The sequence below is a fragment of the Falco naumanni genome, chromosome 6, assembly GCF_017639655.2.
Source record: "Falco naumanni isolate bFalNau1 chromosome 6, bFalNau1.pat, whole genome shotgun sequence".
Lineage (NCBI taxonomy): Eukaryota > Metazoa > Chordata > Aves > Falconiformes > Falconidae > Falco > Falco naumanni.
This window is the reverse complement of record NC_054059.1, coordinates 64286659-64301908: the sequence shown is the minus strand read 5'-3', so window position 1 is coordinate 64301908 and position 15250 is coordinate 64286659. Positions and strand designations below refer to the sequence as shown.

The 15250-nt window shown below is 38.1% G+C and overlaps 1 protein-coding gene and 1 long non-coding RNA gene across 3 annotated transcripts in view; one reads left to right on the top strand and one right to left on the bottom strand.

The window, feature by feature from the left end:
* LAMA4 (laminin subunit alpha 4) overlaps nucleotides 1-15250 on the bottom strand; it is a 107232-nt gene that overhangs the window by 5203 nt on the left and 86779 nt on the right. Inside the window, exons 27-37 of the mRNA XM_040598932.1 lie at nucleotides 13865-14000; nucleotides 12576-12713; nucleotides 10915-11048; nucleotides 9430-9594; nucleotides 8585-8738; nucleotides 7677-7870; nucleotides 5901-6090; nucleotides 4882-5037; nucleotides 3940-4099; nucleotides 2790-2920; nucleotides 239-332 (exon numbers count right to left, since the gene is read on the bottom strand). Of these exons, the coding sequence (XP_040454866.1) occupies nucleotides 239-332; nucleotides 2790-2920; nucleotides 3940-4099; nucleotides 4882-5037; nucleotides 5901-6090; nucleotides 7677-7870; nucleotides 8585-8738; nucleotides 9430-9594; nucleotides 10915-11048; nucleotides 12576-12713; nucleotides 13865-14000 (1652 nt within the window). The remainder of the gene's footprint in view (nucleotides 1-238; nucleotides 333-2789; nucleotides 2921-3939; nucleotides 4100-4881; nucleotides 5038-5900; nucleotides 6091-7676; nucleotides 7871-8584; nucleotides 8739-9429; nucleotides 9595-10914; nucleotides 11049-12575; nucleotides 12714-13864; nucleotides 14001-15250) is intronic.
* LOC121090409 overlaps nucleotides 1-15250 on the top strand; it is a 34468-nt gene that overhangs the window by 8741 nt on the left and 10477 nt on the right. The window lies entirely within an intron of this gene.

The following is a 15250-nucleotide window of genomic DNA, read 5'->3' as shown; positions in this document are numbered from 1 at the left end:
AAATTTGTGCTTGTTCTTTGTAGAAATTTGTGCTTGTCCTTCCTGGAGGCTCTACAGTTCCTACATCTGAGAGAAGAGTATAACTGTGTCTTTCACACAAACTTGTGTCTTGACAGATGAAAAGGAAGGACTGAAAGTATGACCCCATTCCCAGTGCACTAGCCTATGGAGATGGATATCTGGGGAGGGAGAACTGGGTTCTGTCACCTTACTTAGGGGATGATCTTGTTTTACTGACCTGCAATTCGGTGCCATCTGCCATCACAGAGACTCTGTTTCAGTGTCACTGAAGTTGAAAAATCCCTGATTCCATTATTCAGTTTCACAGTAACCTGGGGGAAATAATAATGTAGTCATCACTGAAAACCTCTTCCTGTTCTCTTTTTTTCCTTCTGTTGTAATAATGCTGTATTCCCCACTCAAAACATATCTAGTACGTAAATGAATGAAAAACATAATTTCATTAAATTCTTTAAAATAAAGCACCTTTCTAATTCATAGATTTAGGGTTTTGGGGGTTTTTATTATTTATTTATTTATTTTTAGATTCAACAGTTCCGCAACATTTTTGATTTGAACTCAAGGAAGAGTTCAAAAAATTAAAAAAGAGCAGCTAATTTCACTCAGATTTTCTAGTACTACTACTATATAATTTCCTGTGTGGTAAATTAGTGTTTAAATTAGTAAATCAGATGATGTTTTGGCATCTTACTAGCCACTTAATAAGGAAAACAGCCATGAAACTCCCAAGTATAAACAAACAGGCATTTTCTGAGGAAAGAATAGATAGGGAACTTAAGAATGAATTTTAAATTACTTGCTCAAGCTTACCAGCAAATCTCTAGCAGACCTCGAAAATGAGTCTAATTTTAAATTTTGCACCTCTGCTTTAGGTACATGGGTTAGTATTTTTCTGCATGGAAATACTACAGCAGCAGCAGAGTGGTGTTGTGTCCCTGTTGCAGGGCACAAGATTCCCAATGGTGGTTGCCAGAGAACTCCAAGTACTGAGTCCAACCATTCAGGCTTTTCAAATGGCTAAGCTGTCCCTGATAATACTGACACCTTGTTGACTGAAAATGTTGCAAGAGAACAACTTATATTTAGTTGTAGAGGATCTCTGTTTCAAGATAGTTGTATCTAAGAGACTTCTAAATTTTTTTTCCACAAGAGCACCAGCAAACAAAAATGAAATGATCCTCACTTTCTCTTTTAGCCACCCTTGGACAAAATACATAGAAGCAATTAAAACAAATTCAGAATTGTGAGAGAAAGTGGCTTCTTAATAAATTACCTAGACAAGCTGTACTAATAGAGATGCATACATTTAAAAAAAAAATAAAGGTGCTGATTGTTCTTATTTGTTCAGCAGAAGTGTTTTCACAAAACTGGTCTTTGGTAATACATTCAAAGAGAGCAGATAGTTAATAGTAAGAAGGACAGATGCTTGCTCAGAAATGACAAGTAGGGAAGAGCTGCTTTTTCAGGGTGAATTTTGTTTGTGAATTGCATATATGTTATATAGGAAGTGAGGTTTGAAGCAGTAGGTGGGGCAATATCTTTTGTTAGACCAACTGATACAGTTGGAAAACCAGACAAATTTCTGGGCATGCAAACCTTCCATCAGATCACTATATAAGAAGTGCTAGACTAGGTGTATGTAGATGCAGCTTTTAAGGCAGCATCATACACAGCAATGCAATGTGCTTTAAGAAGTTCTTTGTTAATTCACCAAGGACTAGCTACAGCTGTAAGAATGGGCTTTATCTTACCAAATCAGTTGTCAAAGTTAGGTGCCTAACTGAAGCACCTGTTGGTCTCTGTATAGTCGATATAGAAAAATATATTCTCTGAATGACAGCTCATTTAGTCATCTACATTATACACCTGCTTTAGGATAGGATGAATCACCAGGTTAAAACTGTCCATTTGGTCACTCTCCTGTAGGTTCCTGTTCTTATAAGAGAGGTGACAGCATGTTTCCTCAGGTGTTGCATTTCTAATTGAGGTACAGCCAGCCTCACTTAAATACCCTTCCACTTTGGTTGACAGTTAGATCCTAGGCAGTGCATAAAGAATACCTACACTGTTTAGCCTCTGGACTATGCCCTGAGTTTCTTTTTTGCAAAAAGAAAAAAAAAAAATCCCCTGCTTTAAACCTTTGCTTGCTTTGTCCACTTAGACTGCAACTTGTTACTGTATGTATGTATGCAACACAGAGCACAAAGAGATCCAGATTTTAGCGATGAACATAATAAAAAAAACAGCAACAACTATCTGGTAAGTTCATTTCAAACCTCTCTCTTTCAATTGACAGCCTTACAAAAATCCAGAGGCTCTAAAAACCAGATGAACTTTCCCTTTCCCTTGCTCTCACTATCACACATATATATGTTAAAGGAAGAAGGGACTAAGCACAACTCAGACTTCTCTTTTAACAAATAAGAAAAAAAAAATCATCAACAGTTACCTTACTTGTAACTGTTATACATTTTTAATGTGTGGGTGAAAGAGCAGCACCAAAGAGTCGGTGCTCCACTTTTCAACTGCTCACTAAATATTTATAGTTGGTATCAGTAAAGTGATCTGATTTTTTTCTTGGGTGTTATTTTTTGTATTTTAAAATAAATACCAGGATTGCCTAATCTAAGCATTTAATATATTTTAGGAGAGAAACAATAATGAATTAATGGCAAATTTGTAAGGAAAAAAGCTGCATATAGCAGAGCCCCAGTAGGTAGTAGAGGAACTGGTCAAAAGCAGTGGAGGAGATGTGACCTTCATTATACCTGTCCATTTCTCATGTGCATATTCAAGTACTCTCCATTCACGCTGTGACCATGCAGTAGAATTCCTGAGCTGCTTCGGGGACGTATTTCAAAAACAACTTCAAATTTCAGGCCTAAACTGAAGGATTCATCTGTGAGGTAAAAAGAATAACATTCTTTTTGTACTTAGTGATGAAATTGGACATTTATTCAAAGTCAAAATAGAAGTTCAAAGCCTAGAGTGGAACTTACTTGTCATGTCTTTAAAACTATTGAAATGTGCCAGTACACATACTTGAAGAGATAGCATGGTGTGCTGTCAATGACCCATTTCAACTTTTGTTTTGTTTATGTTTTTTTGGAGTACTAATAAAGGTTTCTGTATTTCTCTAATTATTTTTAAAAAAGTATTTTGTTTAAAAATATTTCTTAGCAACGAAATTGACAGCAGAAAGTAAATTATCTGTATTTTTTGGCAGCTTCTTTTTGTGCAATTTGCTAGACATTCAGCAGTCTTTCTACAGTGAGTACGAGTTCACTTGAGCTTTGATGATTTAGAATAAACTCCCTTTTTCAATCTGGGGACAGGCCAGGGAGCAAATTAGAAACACCATCTTAATTCTTCGTTGTGTTGCCAATGAGTAGGGTTGTGCAGTTTCCCTTCCTGTTCAGATCAGAGCCTATGTCATAAGAAGATCCTCATAAAACGCTTCCTGGAACACAGCAGGCCTAAATGATAGAGAAGATGTGTTCTGTCATGCTGTTCATTATCAACACATGCAGAAAGCCTTTCCTTAGAATTTTTTAATTTCATGTTGTTTTATTAATTAAAAAACTAAAGGATGACCATTTGCTGGTGTACTTGGTCTTGACCACATTGACTTCTGTATGTCTATGATAATGTTTACCATATTATAACCTGTTCTCTTGTGAAATTGTTTTAATTATTTGAAATACCTACACAGACATATATTTATATAACGACGTGTTAAGTTTCATGGTGACATTGTGACCTGTCAAGTTCAGCTGCTTACCACAATAATGATCTGTATCTAACAATCCTTACAGCTCACAGCCTCAGAAATTACCACACCATTTAGTGAAATATGCCATTCTGAAGCACAGTGAATACTATAGTATTAAGGGATACATTTGTTTAGTAGTGTATTACCAAGGACAACATATCCTCCTTCTGATGAGAAGTATGTTCCTGCTTCTGATGGCCCTTCAAAGCAAGGCGTTACACTAAATGTCTGCGAAGCTGAAGCAATTGATCTTCCATTGAGTTGTAAATTGCTGAGACAACCACTAAAGCTGTAGACAGAGTTAATCTGAGGGGGGAAAAAAGCATGATTAATAGATAAACTGCTTATGGCAGGAAGTAAACTCTTCTGTCCTTATTTGTACTTGTTTATGAGCTGTAAGGCTGTGATTGTATGGTGCATCAGTTCTGAATTAAAGAACAGTTTCCAAGAGATGCAGGACAGATGCTTCTCATAGCCTCTCATGTCTGTCTGATGATTTCAAGGTAACTCCGGCTTGTGTTGTTTCTCAAACAATCCTCAACCATGAGAAACAAAGAGCAACTAGAGGATACATACCTCTTACCCTCGGGGCAAGACAGGGGTCTGTTTTTTCTGAGTAGCGCATCTATCTTGTTAGGCACATAACATTAAAGATTACTTTAGTTTTGTTCATTTTTGCTTTAACACTGCTTTCTATATACCTCAGTACCAAGATGTAGAGCAGAATCCTGACTTCTAGGTACTGTCTTAAAACAGAGGTACTAAGACAACACTAACATCTCTCTGAAACTCATCTATATCTCAGACCTTAGGGCGCAACTGATCTCACCTATTTTACCTGTCTCATCTAAGCCTGGATGTCACTAGGATTTCTCTCTTTCTTAGGACCACTGGCTTTACAGTTGCTGCTAAAAGGCTATGGGAGTCCAGCCTAGTCCTGCAGGAGCTTTGCTATGTACTTGAACTGAGCTCCTCGGTGTGCTGAGGATTCAGATCATAATACGCTTTTGCCTGAACTCATCCCTACAGCCAGCTTTTGCATTAGCTGTACATAGAGGTATGGATAATTTAACAGATGTCTGCTTTACCTGTATATTTTTTACAGCTTTTCCAGGAGCTACACCCCCAATATAGAGTGGTTCAGTGGCTTGCCAGGTATTAGCATTACCGCCAAAAGATTCTTCCAGTACTCGGAGACCATCAATTATCAAGCGACCGATATTTTTGCCTCTAATAAATATCACCTAGAAAAGGAGGAAAAAAATTTGGAAGATTACTTTTATCTGTTGAAGGAACTCTCCTGTTCAGTGGAAGAAGATAGAAAGTTTGAGAAGAAAAGCTTGAGAGTGATACTCTATAAGCCTGTTTTATTAACTGCCAATATTCTTTGCTGGACAACCCTCTTTTCACATTCATGTAAAGACTAGATAGTGAAACTGCCGTCTGTCTTACATTTTGGTGTACAAGACAGAGGTGATCAAGGTGTCACAAGGTCTACTGAGATCTGCCCATCTTATATTTGTGTATATGATTCGTTGCTACAGTGCTATCAGTTAGCATTTTCATGGTCTTCACCAGTTTCATGGTCTGGATTCCTCCAGCCTGCTTTAAACACTTGAAGTGCCCAAGTTAGGAGCTTAGTAACTGTAGACTTCTTCTGTAGTCAGTGTTCAGAGAGGTACCTACAGAGAGAAATTCATCTTGACCCCCTAAATTGTCTTTTCATTTTCATAGACCACAGAGGGAGCCTAAGAAAGCTGTGCTTCTTGCTTAGGCACTTCAAAGACATTTCCTGAACAAAACTGTCCTAGTCCTTCCTTTCCTAGATAACTTAATTGCTTCACTGTTCTGCTAGATTCCATCACTTCTGCTCAGCTGTTACTATTGAGAATTTCTGGATTTTTATAACTGACTCACTTTCCTATCCCTAGTTAATGACTTGATAAAACGCCACGTGGAAAATTTAAAAATAGCGGCAGAAGTTTCTCAACATACAGATGCAATTATGAACACATGAATGAAAACTTCCTGAGCTGTCATGTCAGCAGTGTCTTTACTACAGCCTTCGTAGCACGTGCCATCATAATGATTGCTTTCTTTTACTTACATTGTGCCAAAGGCCATCATTGTATTTCTCTTGGCTCTTAATCCTTATCTTCTGGTGACCAGCATTAAACATAAAAATGAGTCGGCCATGAGCCACAAAAAGGGCCATGAAATTGGTCTCCTTTTCATCCGAGACGTAGAAAATCATTCCATGAGATGAGTGAGTTTTCAGACTGATAGAGAACTCAGCTCTGGCACATAAAAACACAATATTAAAGTTAGAGCAGATATAATTGACTTAAATCAAACTGCAGGCAGAGGAAGACACAGATTTTCCTTTTATCCAAAGGATTACATGTCTTCTTTGTAGAAGTGGTGTTTCTGAGAACAATTCTTTACTGTTTTTTTGGAGTAGAAGTCAAAGTTGGAGAAGAAGCTGCCTTGCAATGAGCTTGTTTTCAAAAATTAAAAACTATGTAGTGGATAAAATCAATACAGACCACCAATAACTGACACTATATACACTACATTTCTATCCCTGTTGGACAACAGTGTTGGGGGACTTTTTAACTCTGATGGCATGGAGGCCTGACAGTTCACAAATCTTTACTGTTATTCCAGACTCACTGCTAAGCTTCTCCTTCCTTGTAGTTCCTTGTGAAATCCAAGACAGTGTGACAACTTATACTGACTTGGTTTGACACCATCAACAATGCAGATTTCTTGAGTGATTGGTATTATTACTTTGGGTATAAAAAAATGGCAAAGCTGTACTGGTGTAGGATAGTGCCAGAACTGATTACTTCTGCTTCTCATGTCAGGTGACTAGCCTAGCTTCCATTCTTCATATGCCTGAAGGATCTGTATGTTCCCCATTGCATGTGTGAGTACATTCCACACACACTTAGGCCCTTGCCAATATCAGTTTTTTTAAACCATCACAAGTCATTGGTTTTTTAAGGTGCGCATTACAATGATGAAGCTGTAATAACTGTTGTAAAACAAATATGTCTTTTAGGGATGAAGAGACATACTAGAGCTTTGGTTTTCCTTCTTCATATAAGCACCGTCAGGACTGCCCTAAATAAAACACTACTGAATTAAAATGAACATAATGCTTTTTTTATTTAAGTCAGGAAATAGCACTTTTTTTTTCTGAGTTACTGGTCTGGTATGCTTCCAGGAAGTACTGTGTTGTTGAATTTACAGTCTTTCATGGAAAATATTAAACCAAAATTCCTTGTTGGTCATAACACACCATATGGCATATTCTCTGGGAGCCTGAAAATTAAATGTCTACAATATCAGGACTCATTATTAATTACTTGAATTTCCATTATTGGAAATAATGGAATTTGGATTGGACATGTTTTTCATAGCTTTATGTCCTACTGCACTGTGTAGATTCCTAACCATTAAACAGCTGACAAGGTCCACTCAACACATAACTGCTTCATTTCTTGGTTAACTGTCATGTTCTGTCCCAGCTCTGCTCTAATGCCATTGCTTCTTGTGTAAAGAGACTCATGGTGTATTGCTTGCATGGAACTAACATCCTCGTAGTCTTCATACAAATAGGCAAGGAGACACATTTTATTAATATATAGAGCAGATGAAGACTCCACAAGAGAGATATAACTGAAAACACTTTCTATTTATTGCTCTTACTCAATTGAAACACCTTTTAAGATATCTTAACAACATGCTTTATACAAAAAATGCCCTAAGATATAGAGGAAAAAGCCATGGTAACAGCAGAAATGTGTCCCTTTTTTTATTTGAAATTCATCTTTCTCCTCCCCAGTATATATAAATTTTATTTCTAAGGTCCCCTTACCTTTGACTGAAATCCATTGGTATGTGATGAAATTCCTGACGGCTGTTTGCTGTTCCTCCAAACTGATATGCATGTTTGGTTGCCTTGGGATTCATGGGCAAGTGGCACTGAGGGTCTTTTTGCATATTCACTTCTTCGTACAGTTTTTTGAGGCCAGTTGAAGGCTGTGAAATCTTTTCTTTATCTCTTCCCACCTTCGTAGAAAGAGAACCATTAACCAGAAATTTTAACTAAGATTGGACATAATAAAATAACAGTATAATTTATATATAAGCTAGTATTATATTTTTTCCTTACAAAAATACCAGGAGTGGTTCCAACTCAAATTTTCCTTGAACAGATCTACTATAGATGCTAATTTAGGGCAGAAGGAGGGATAAACAGAATACTTGTGAAGCTAACATAATTACAATTAAATTCTTTTGCAGTTTTCCTAATCAAATCTTTTCCTCTCTGCTTTTGATGATATTGGTTATACTATAGGTGTAAGAGGACATGCTTGGACTATGAGTTCTGCATGCTGAAAGAAGGTTTTTTTCACATTTCTATTAATGCATGCTAATTGTGCCCAGTAGAGAGTCACACAGAGGTAGCTGAGAACAGCTTATTTCCTTTAGGATGTAGAAAAAATAAAGAAGGCTTGTTTGTGCAGTACATTTTTGAAGGTGTCATAAATTTTGTTTTACAGTTCTATTAAGAGGGAATGATGCAAGTGTATGCCAGATAGGTTGGGGCAGGGCAGTCATTTGCAGCAGTAGAATATGTAAAGGAACAGGATCCTTTGCTTCATATATCTGAAATAGTCTTCGTGTGGTACATCTTAGTTCCGTGATTTGGAGAATTGTGAACCATGGCACAGTATGTATCAGCTTTGGAAAAAGGATGATAGCGGGACAGTTGTAGCAAACCTTTTTGTTACGGTTTCCTTTGGCTTTTGAGGAGTTTTTTCCTTTCTTATGGAGAAGAGCAAGTGGAGGAGATTCAACAGGGCATCCATACAAAGAGGTCTGAACTTTCTCAGAGTACTGCTGGAAATCTTCTACTTCAACCTCTCGATCCAACCTGTGTTTCAAAGAGGGAATAACAAGAACAGCTTTTTTCCAAGAGTTGGAATTGTCTTAATAAAAATCAAATAATTTTACATTTATGGTTTAAATTATATTTGGATGGGATTTTTCATTCTAGGATTGTGGAAAAAAGTACTGATTTATCAGTCAATGTCTGGCAAATGCCAGCAGCCTATGCTACCTCTGCCTGTTATATCCATGCCTGCATAAACAGAGAGGATCAATCTGCAGCATCAAATTCACTTTGAAATCTTCTATATAAGAACATTTCATAGAGCAATTAAGATCAGTGAATTCCGACCATTTTCACATGGCCAAACTCCTAACTTCCCCAGCTTCTGTGAGATTCCTTAATATAATTTTGTTTCAAAGGCAGAGCTGAAAGCTACATAGTATAAATGTAAATTACAGCTATGCAAATTATACATTGCACCAGCAGCATTAGCAATGCAGTACTGAAAGCTGATTTACATCAAGTTATTCCCACTTTAACGATATCTTAACCTAGCAAGTCTGTGCCAACAGATTCCATGGCAAATAAAGCAAGAAACTTATTCACACATACTGTCTAGCTTCACAAATGAGACAGAGATTTTTATTGTGACAATAAATCAGTTCTTTTGAGCTACTATTTGAGCTGTCAGGCAGTGACTGTCTGGTAATGTGTTTGGGAGGATGCTACGCACCTAGTAAAGTAAGCATTGCTTATGCAGCCAGTGAAGTTGGCTTGCTGTGTTCTGAGGGGAGAGCCACCAAAATAAAACTTCCTGATGCTGTCCGGGCTTTTCCCTGCTCTGTCCTTTGCTGGGTTCTTCTTGCTTTGTTTCTTGTCATCAATAGTCAGCTCATACCTGCAAAGGCAAAGCATGCATTTTCTAAGCTAGTTTCAGAAATGTCAATGCCAGTGGTTAAAGAGCATATTACATGCACCCAAAATACCCTGCTTAGTATGCATCACTGAATGGTAGTGCCCAAAGTCATGAGAAGACCTTCTCGCTTTCAGCTATGCAACAAGTATCTGTGCAATAACCCACTGGCAAAGTTGAGTCGAGAGGCCCATGGATTTCATAATATCCTGGGGTTAATTGTGAAGTCCAAAAAAATACGGGCCACTCAGTGAAGATAGATAAACTAAGGGATTGCTACTAAATGGATGGAGCCACCATTTAGGGAAAATGAGATCTAAGCACATGCTAATCTTCTTTATGCCCCTGTCCCTTTTTCCTTTTTCATTACAGTACATTGATGTTTGAGCTTCTACAATGTTTTTGACCTGATCATATCATGCAAGACATTAATTGCTTCAGAAGTCAGGAAAGATCCTATTGCTTTAATGAGAAACGGAGTATAACTAAAACATTACACACTGATTTTGTTTGGCAAGTTCAGAATTCAGCACACTCAGGGAAACATGACAGTCCCCAAGCCTATTCCAAGGCACCTTTTCACACCTTCAGCTTTTCAAACTGTATTTCTTGGATGTCAGAAGTCGTAGGTACAAATCTCCATTTCCATTAGAAAGCAGAATGACCTGGTTGTATCTGCATAGGCAAGATTCTCGAAGAAAGATGCTTTGATTATTTGATCTTCTAAGAAATTTTTAAACATCAAAACCAACGGTAAAACATATCAATGAAACAATGCTTTCACTTTTTTAAGAAGGAAATAGAGAGACTTACTCCCTACTGCGGTATTTAGTCTTACATTTGGGTCTGTCAGAGCTAAAAATATTTTGAACGTGATCCACTGTATATATCCCAAATGAAATGCTTTTTGTTAAGATGCCTCAATTACTTCAGGGTTTGTCGATTTGGGATTGCTTTAACAAATCAGCACAATCAATCCTACTGAAAAATGGATCTCATGCTAGTCTTAAATTATATTAAACTGTGTTCATAGCTGAGGACAAAAAAGGAACAAGCTTTTAGAAAAACTATTATTTTAGCTTTACTAAAAATTCCCAGCATCTCATGCTCAGGGCAATCTGGCCAGTTTTCAATCATACAGATTTTTGTCTTTGTATTTTTTTAACTGAATTGATCAGTTAAAAAAACAACTTAACCCCCTCACACTTAAAACATAATTTGAAAGTGGATATTAAATGATAATGTGCTTTACAAGAAAAGTTTATGTTCCAAAGCTAGGGGGTAAAAGTTGCTAGACAGCTTTACCTTTCTGGGGTGACAGAAGTAATGATGAAATGGTTTTTTCCATCATTGTAATTTCTGTCTGGTGTTTGAATTTTGGTTCCACTTGCATTTAAAACCACAGCGCCTCTGTCCATAGAGATCGATAACACATCTGACTGAAATACAGACAAAAACATCTTCATGAGCAAGTGTAATACAGAAAAATTAACACTTCTGTGCATTTGCCTGTTCTATTTATTTTCCTTTCTGCTGTTTTCCCCATTTTGTGCCTTATTTGCAGTAAGATATAGTGGGAAGCAAAACAGGAGATGATCTCATTAGAACTGACATTCTTGTTGTTTTTTAAGCCTGAATTTTGGGAATTCTGCTACTTATTGTGTCTCATGTATCTGTCACATGAGCTTCTTCCATCTAGCACGGATGTATGATGTTTACATTTCATATGTGTTTCTGGTACCCCTGGTACTGTATAGAGCAGCTGTTACTGCAAGATTCCTGCTGTCAGAAGACCAATAGATTTTTTTCTTTTCCTAATTCCCTCTGATCAGACCTCTTCAATCACTCAAAATTATCTCAGAGGTAAGATCTGCTATCTGGGTCAGGCATACAGGATCACTGTGCCACATAGCAGGAATATTGTCTGTTCCATTAGAGCAAGCACTGCCACTGTGCACTCGTAGGAATTATCCTGTCGCATTCTGTCAAGTGCTAAATAGTTGAACCTCCGTTTGTTAAGTAGGGCACTTGGCATCTCCTAGGATTAGAGCTTTTGAGTTAAAACCAGAAGTGGTGTGTGTAAGGCCTCATTTATGCAAACGATGTGGGTAACTGACATGGTTACTGATTTCAATTTAAGGTAATACTCCACGCTGTAAAATGTAAAAGTTCAGGACTGGTTATCAGTGTCATACAGCCTTCCCTGCTGCACTGCTGATGATCTTCTGCAAGTATGGCAGAACAGACATTTGGGGGTGGTTGCAAATGTTCTGTCATCTGAGCTCATGTTTGCTGCAGATGTCAGTCTGAGCCTGCAGGATCTCAGAATCGCTCTGGCTCACACATTTTGGGAGTGCAAGTCCATATTTCTGCCCATGTCACACCTCTGAGGGGGCATTTAGAGCAGCCTGGCTTCCCATAGCTGCAAGGAGCTGTTCTCAACTGCAACTTTTCCCAGTCACACGTGGAAGTCTGAGCACCATCTGGGAATATAGGCAGCTTTCTGACTGATTCCTGTCAACTCAGCAATGCTCAAAATACTCTCCCACAAATTCAAACAAACTTTGTCTTTGCTTCTGGAGGATTGTCTCTGGATGGAAAATGTCAGGTCCTCGATATTATTTGTACTTTGGTAGCACCTACAGGTCCAAATAGGGATTGCAGTGCCGTTGAGCACAGCACATTTTGTCTTAAGGATTTTACTGAGCACAAATGGATGCATGTTAATTCTAGGCATATGACCAAATTATCTTCTTATATCAAAATAACATCTAAGCATTGCTGGTTTTCATCTGTAGATCAAATGCAGACTCTGACAATGAGGTCATCAATGAATGCTTCTATATTGCAGACTGGTTTCTCTATTATGAAATCGTGAAGCGAGAAATTGCATTTCCCCCCTAGTACTCTCCTGGGAAACAGTGCAAGGATAAAATAAAACAAACTGTAAATAAAGATATACTCACTCCTTCAGAATAGTAAAACAGCAGCCCATTGGGCTGCAATGTCCGGAAATTAAAGCCTCCTTCAAATTCACTAAAGAGGGACACTTTGTGGCTTGATGCAATGAAGCTCTCTCCATTGAAATATGCTTTGCGGGACATCTGTGTATTAAATAAAACAAAATTGCAAGTAAAGCTCAGAAAACATTCAAATCATAAAAAGAATGAGGCTATTTCTTTTTGTTTAAACTATGCAACCGGTTCATTTCTATAAAACCTTTGGTCTTTCCTGCATGCTTAATTTATGTAGGCTTAATTTATATAGGCTTTCCCTCGCATGCTGTGAAAATCTTAAGAAAGTATAGCTATTTTAGGCAGTGTAAATCAAGTTGTTATCACTGTCCTGGGATTCTTGGCCTCATCCTAAGTCTGCTGATGTTAGCGAGCATGAAGACTGGAAGCAGAGGGGGCTCAAGCCCCTGTCTGAGCCGTATGGTGCTGAGTCACCATCCCACCATGTGATATAGTAGCTTGTGTGCTGCACTGAGTGCTGGGGTGGGGCGGTGGGGTGTTGGACATGGTGGTAAATAACCCTCTGAGTCTCAGGAGTAAAGCTGGTGCTGAGGTAGAACAAATTGCAGTTAGCTTCGTTGTTGACAGGATGAGATTGTGTAATGAGTTCCACAGGTGGTGGACTCCATTTTCACAGGTTTTTTTTTTGGTTTATCCACAGCATGGCTTTGGATAGACATGGTCATAGGAGGAAGACCACAAACACTGGTTAGATTTACCAGCCTTGCATTGTAATGGACAAATGATGAATGATGCAAGGGGTCACAAACAAAATGGCAATTTTCTGTGTTAATGCTGGGGGAATTGGTTTGTGTATTACAGGAGAAGAGCTGCCCTGTCTTAAGGGGAGAAGTAATTTGAAGGGTGAATATCTTCCTGTCTTTTTTATTTCATATGTCTGTATTAGGATGCATATGAGGACAATTGTTGTTTCTTTAAGAAAAAGCAAATCACATTAGAATAGTTCCTTTCAGAATACAACACACAATTTATTTCAGAGCCAGCTTTCATGTTGCAGTCTCACGTATTATAATATCAAGTAAAACAACTTGTGCTTAATTCAGGGTGGAAATTGGGTCAGCAGAGCTAACACACACATACAGCACCCCTGCCAGTCAGTGAGTGCATCATCATTCCCTTGGTTGAAGATTTTATTTCCATTGTTTGGAGTAAAACTTAAGCTCACAGCTGTATCCAATGCCAAAATATTGTTGTTATCTCACAAATGATGTTATGCTTACCAGTGAATCCTCTGGGCACCCATAGCTGATTCCCAGGGTTCCTGGTTCTTCTAACAAGTTGAAATCCTTCTTTTGGAACTGGAAGCCCTTCATGCAGCCTTTAAAGCCAATAGTTCCTGCCAGATGTGAGCTAATGCTGTTGGGAAACATTGCCAAACAAGCTGCAGTTAGATAGCTCTTGCCTTTCTGAACAGACGTTTTTTTGCCAAGATGTTCTAAAAAACTTGGAAAAGCCTCAATCATTTGCCTCACTAGTGCCCAATTCCTGCACCTTTATGTAAAACAACTAATTAACCACATTATATGTTTTGAAAAGTGAAGATACACCAGTTGTAATAAATGTTATGAGGAGAAATAATGAGAGTTCAGAGGGGAGATCCATATACAGTAACTTTAAAAAGCTAAAAATAGCTGCTGAAATGAAAAGACTTATTTTAAAATGTATTTCTACCCACTTATAGTGAAATTCAATGGATTTCTATCTCCATTTTGTATGATTTTAGAAAAGTTCTGTTTTCGTTTCCCTGTCTTCCTTTTACTAGCAAGTTCCATTCTTGCCTTTGCAAGCAAATGGGTCTCTATTTCTTAACAAACAGTTGTGACACAGGTCAGGGAAGTATTCTGATTACTGAAGAGTGGATTTACATAATTGTAAATGAGAGCAGTAGGTGGGCTTCCAAGATCCTTTTAATGTCAGATTTGAGGTAGATATAGCACAGCAGCGTATCCCAGCAGCTCCTACTCACTGCTCTCAAGTTTTTCAACTCCACCCAAATCCAAGATACCACCACATTATGGCACAGGGCAAATATAATTTGAATTTATCCTCACAATACTCAAGGTACATGAAGAAGTAGTAATTTGCCTAAAGTCACAGAGTGTCTGTGACAGTGCAAGGAAATGACCGGGTACCAGTCCAGGAGAAAACTAGGGAACAAATACACTGAAGGAGTCAACGTGAAATCCAGAATTTTGACCTGGCTACCTATAAATGGTCTTTGTTCTTTTGGCAGGATGTGCTTTAGTAGTGGGATTCTTCTCACCTCACATGATATGATACTGACAGTGTTGACATCTGCTTCTGCACTAGCTGTTTATGAATTATTGTATGGTAGACATTGGAAACATGATGGATGAATCAGGCTCTGGAAATACTTACTTTTCTACATTGGCTAAAATGGACCATCAGGCGAAGTAGTGCAGATGTGCATTTACATGTCTGAAATAAGGTGAGAGGCCTTAATCTGTTCCTCAGTGATATCAGCAGAAAGGCAAAACTGACAGGAAGGCTCCAGCCATCCTCACTGGGATTTAGAACGAAGTGTGGGGTATCAGTCAACCAGTTTAAACTCTATCCTGATTGACCATGTGACTGGCTGGATGCCA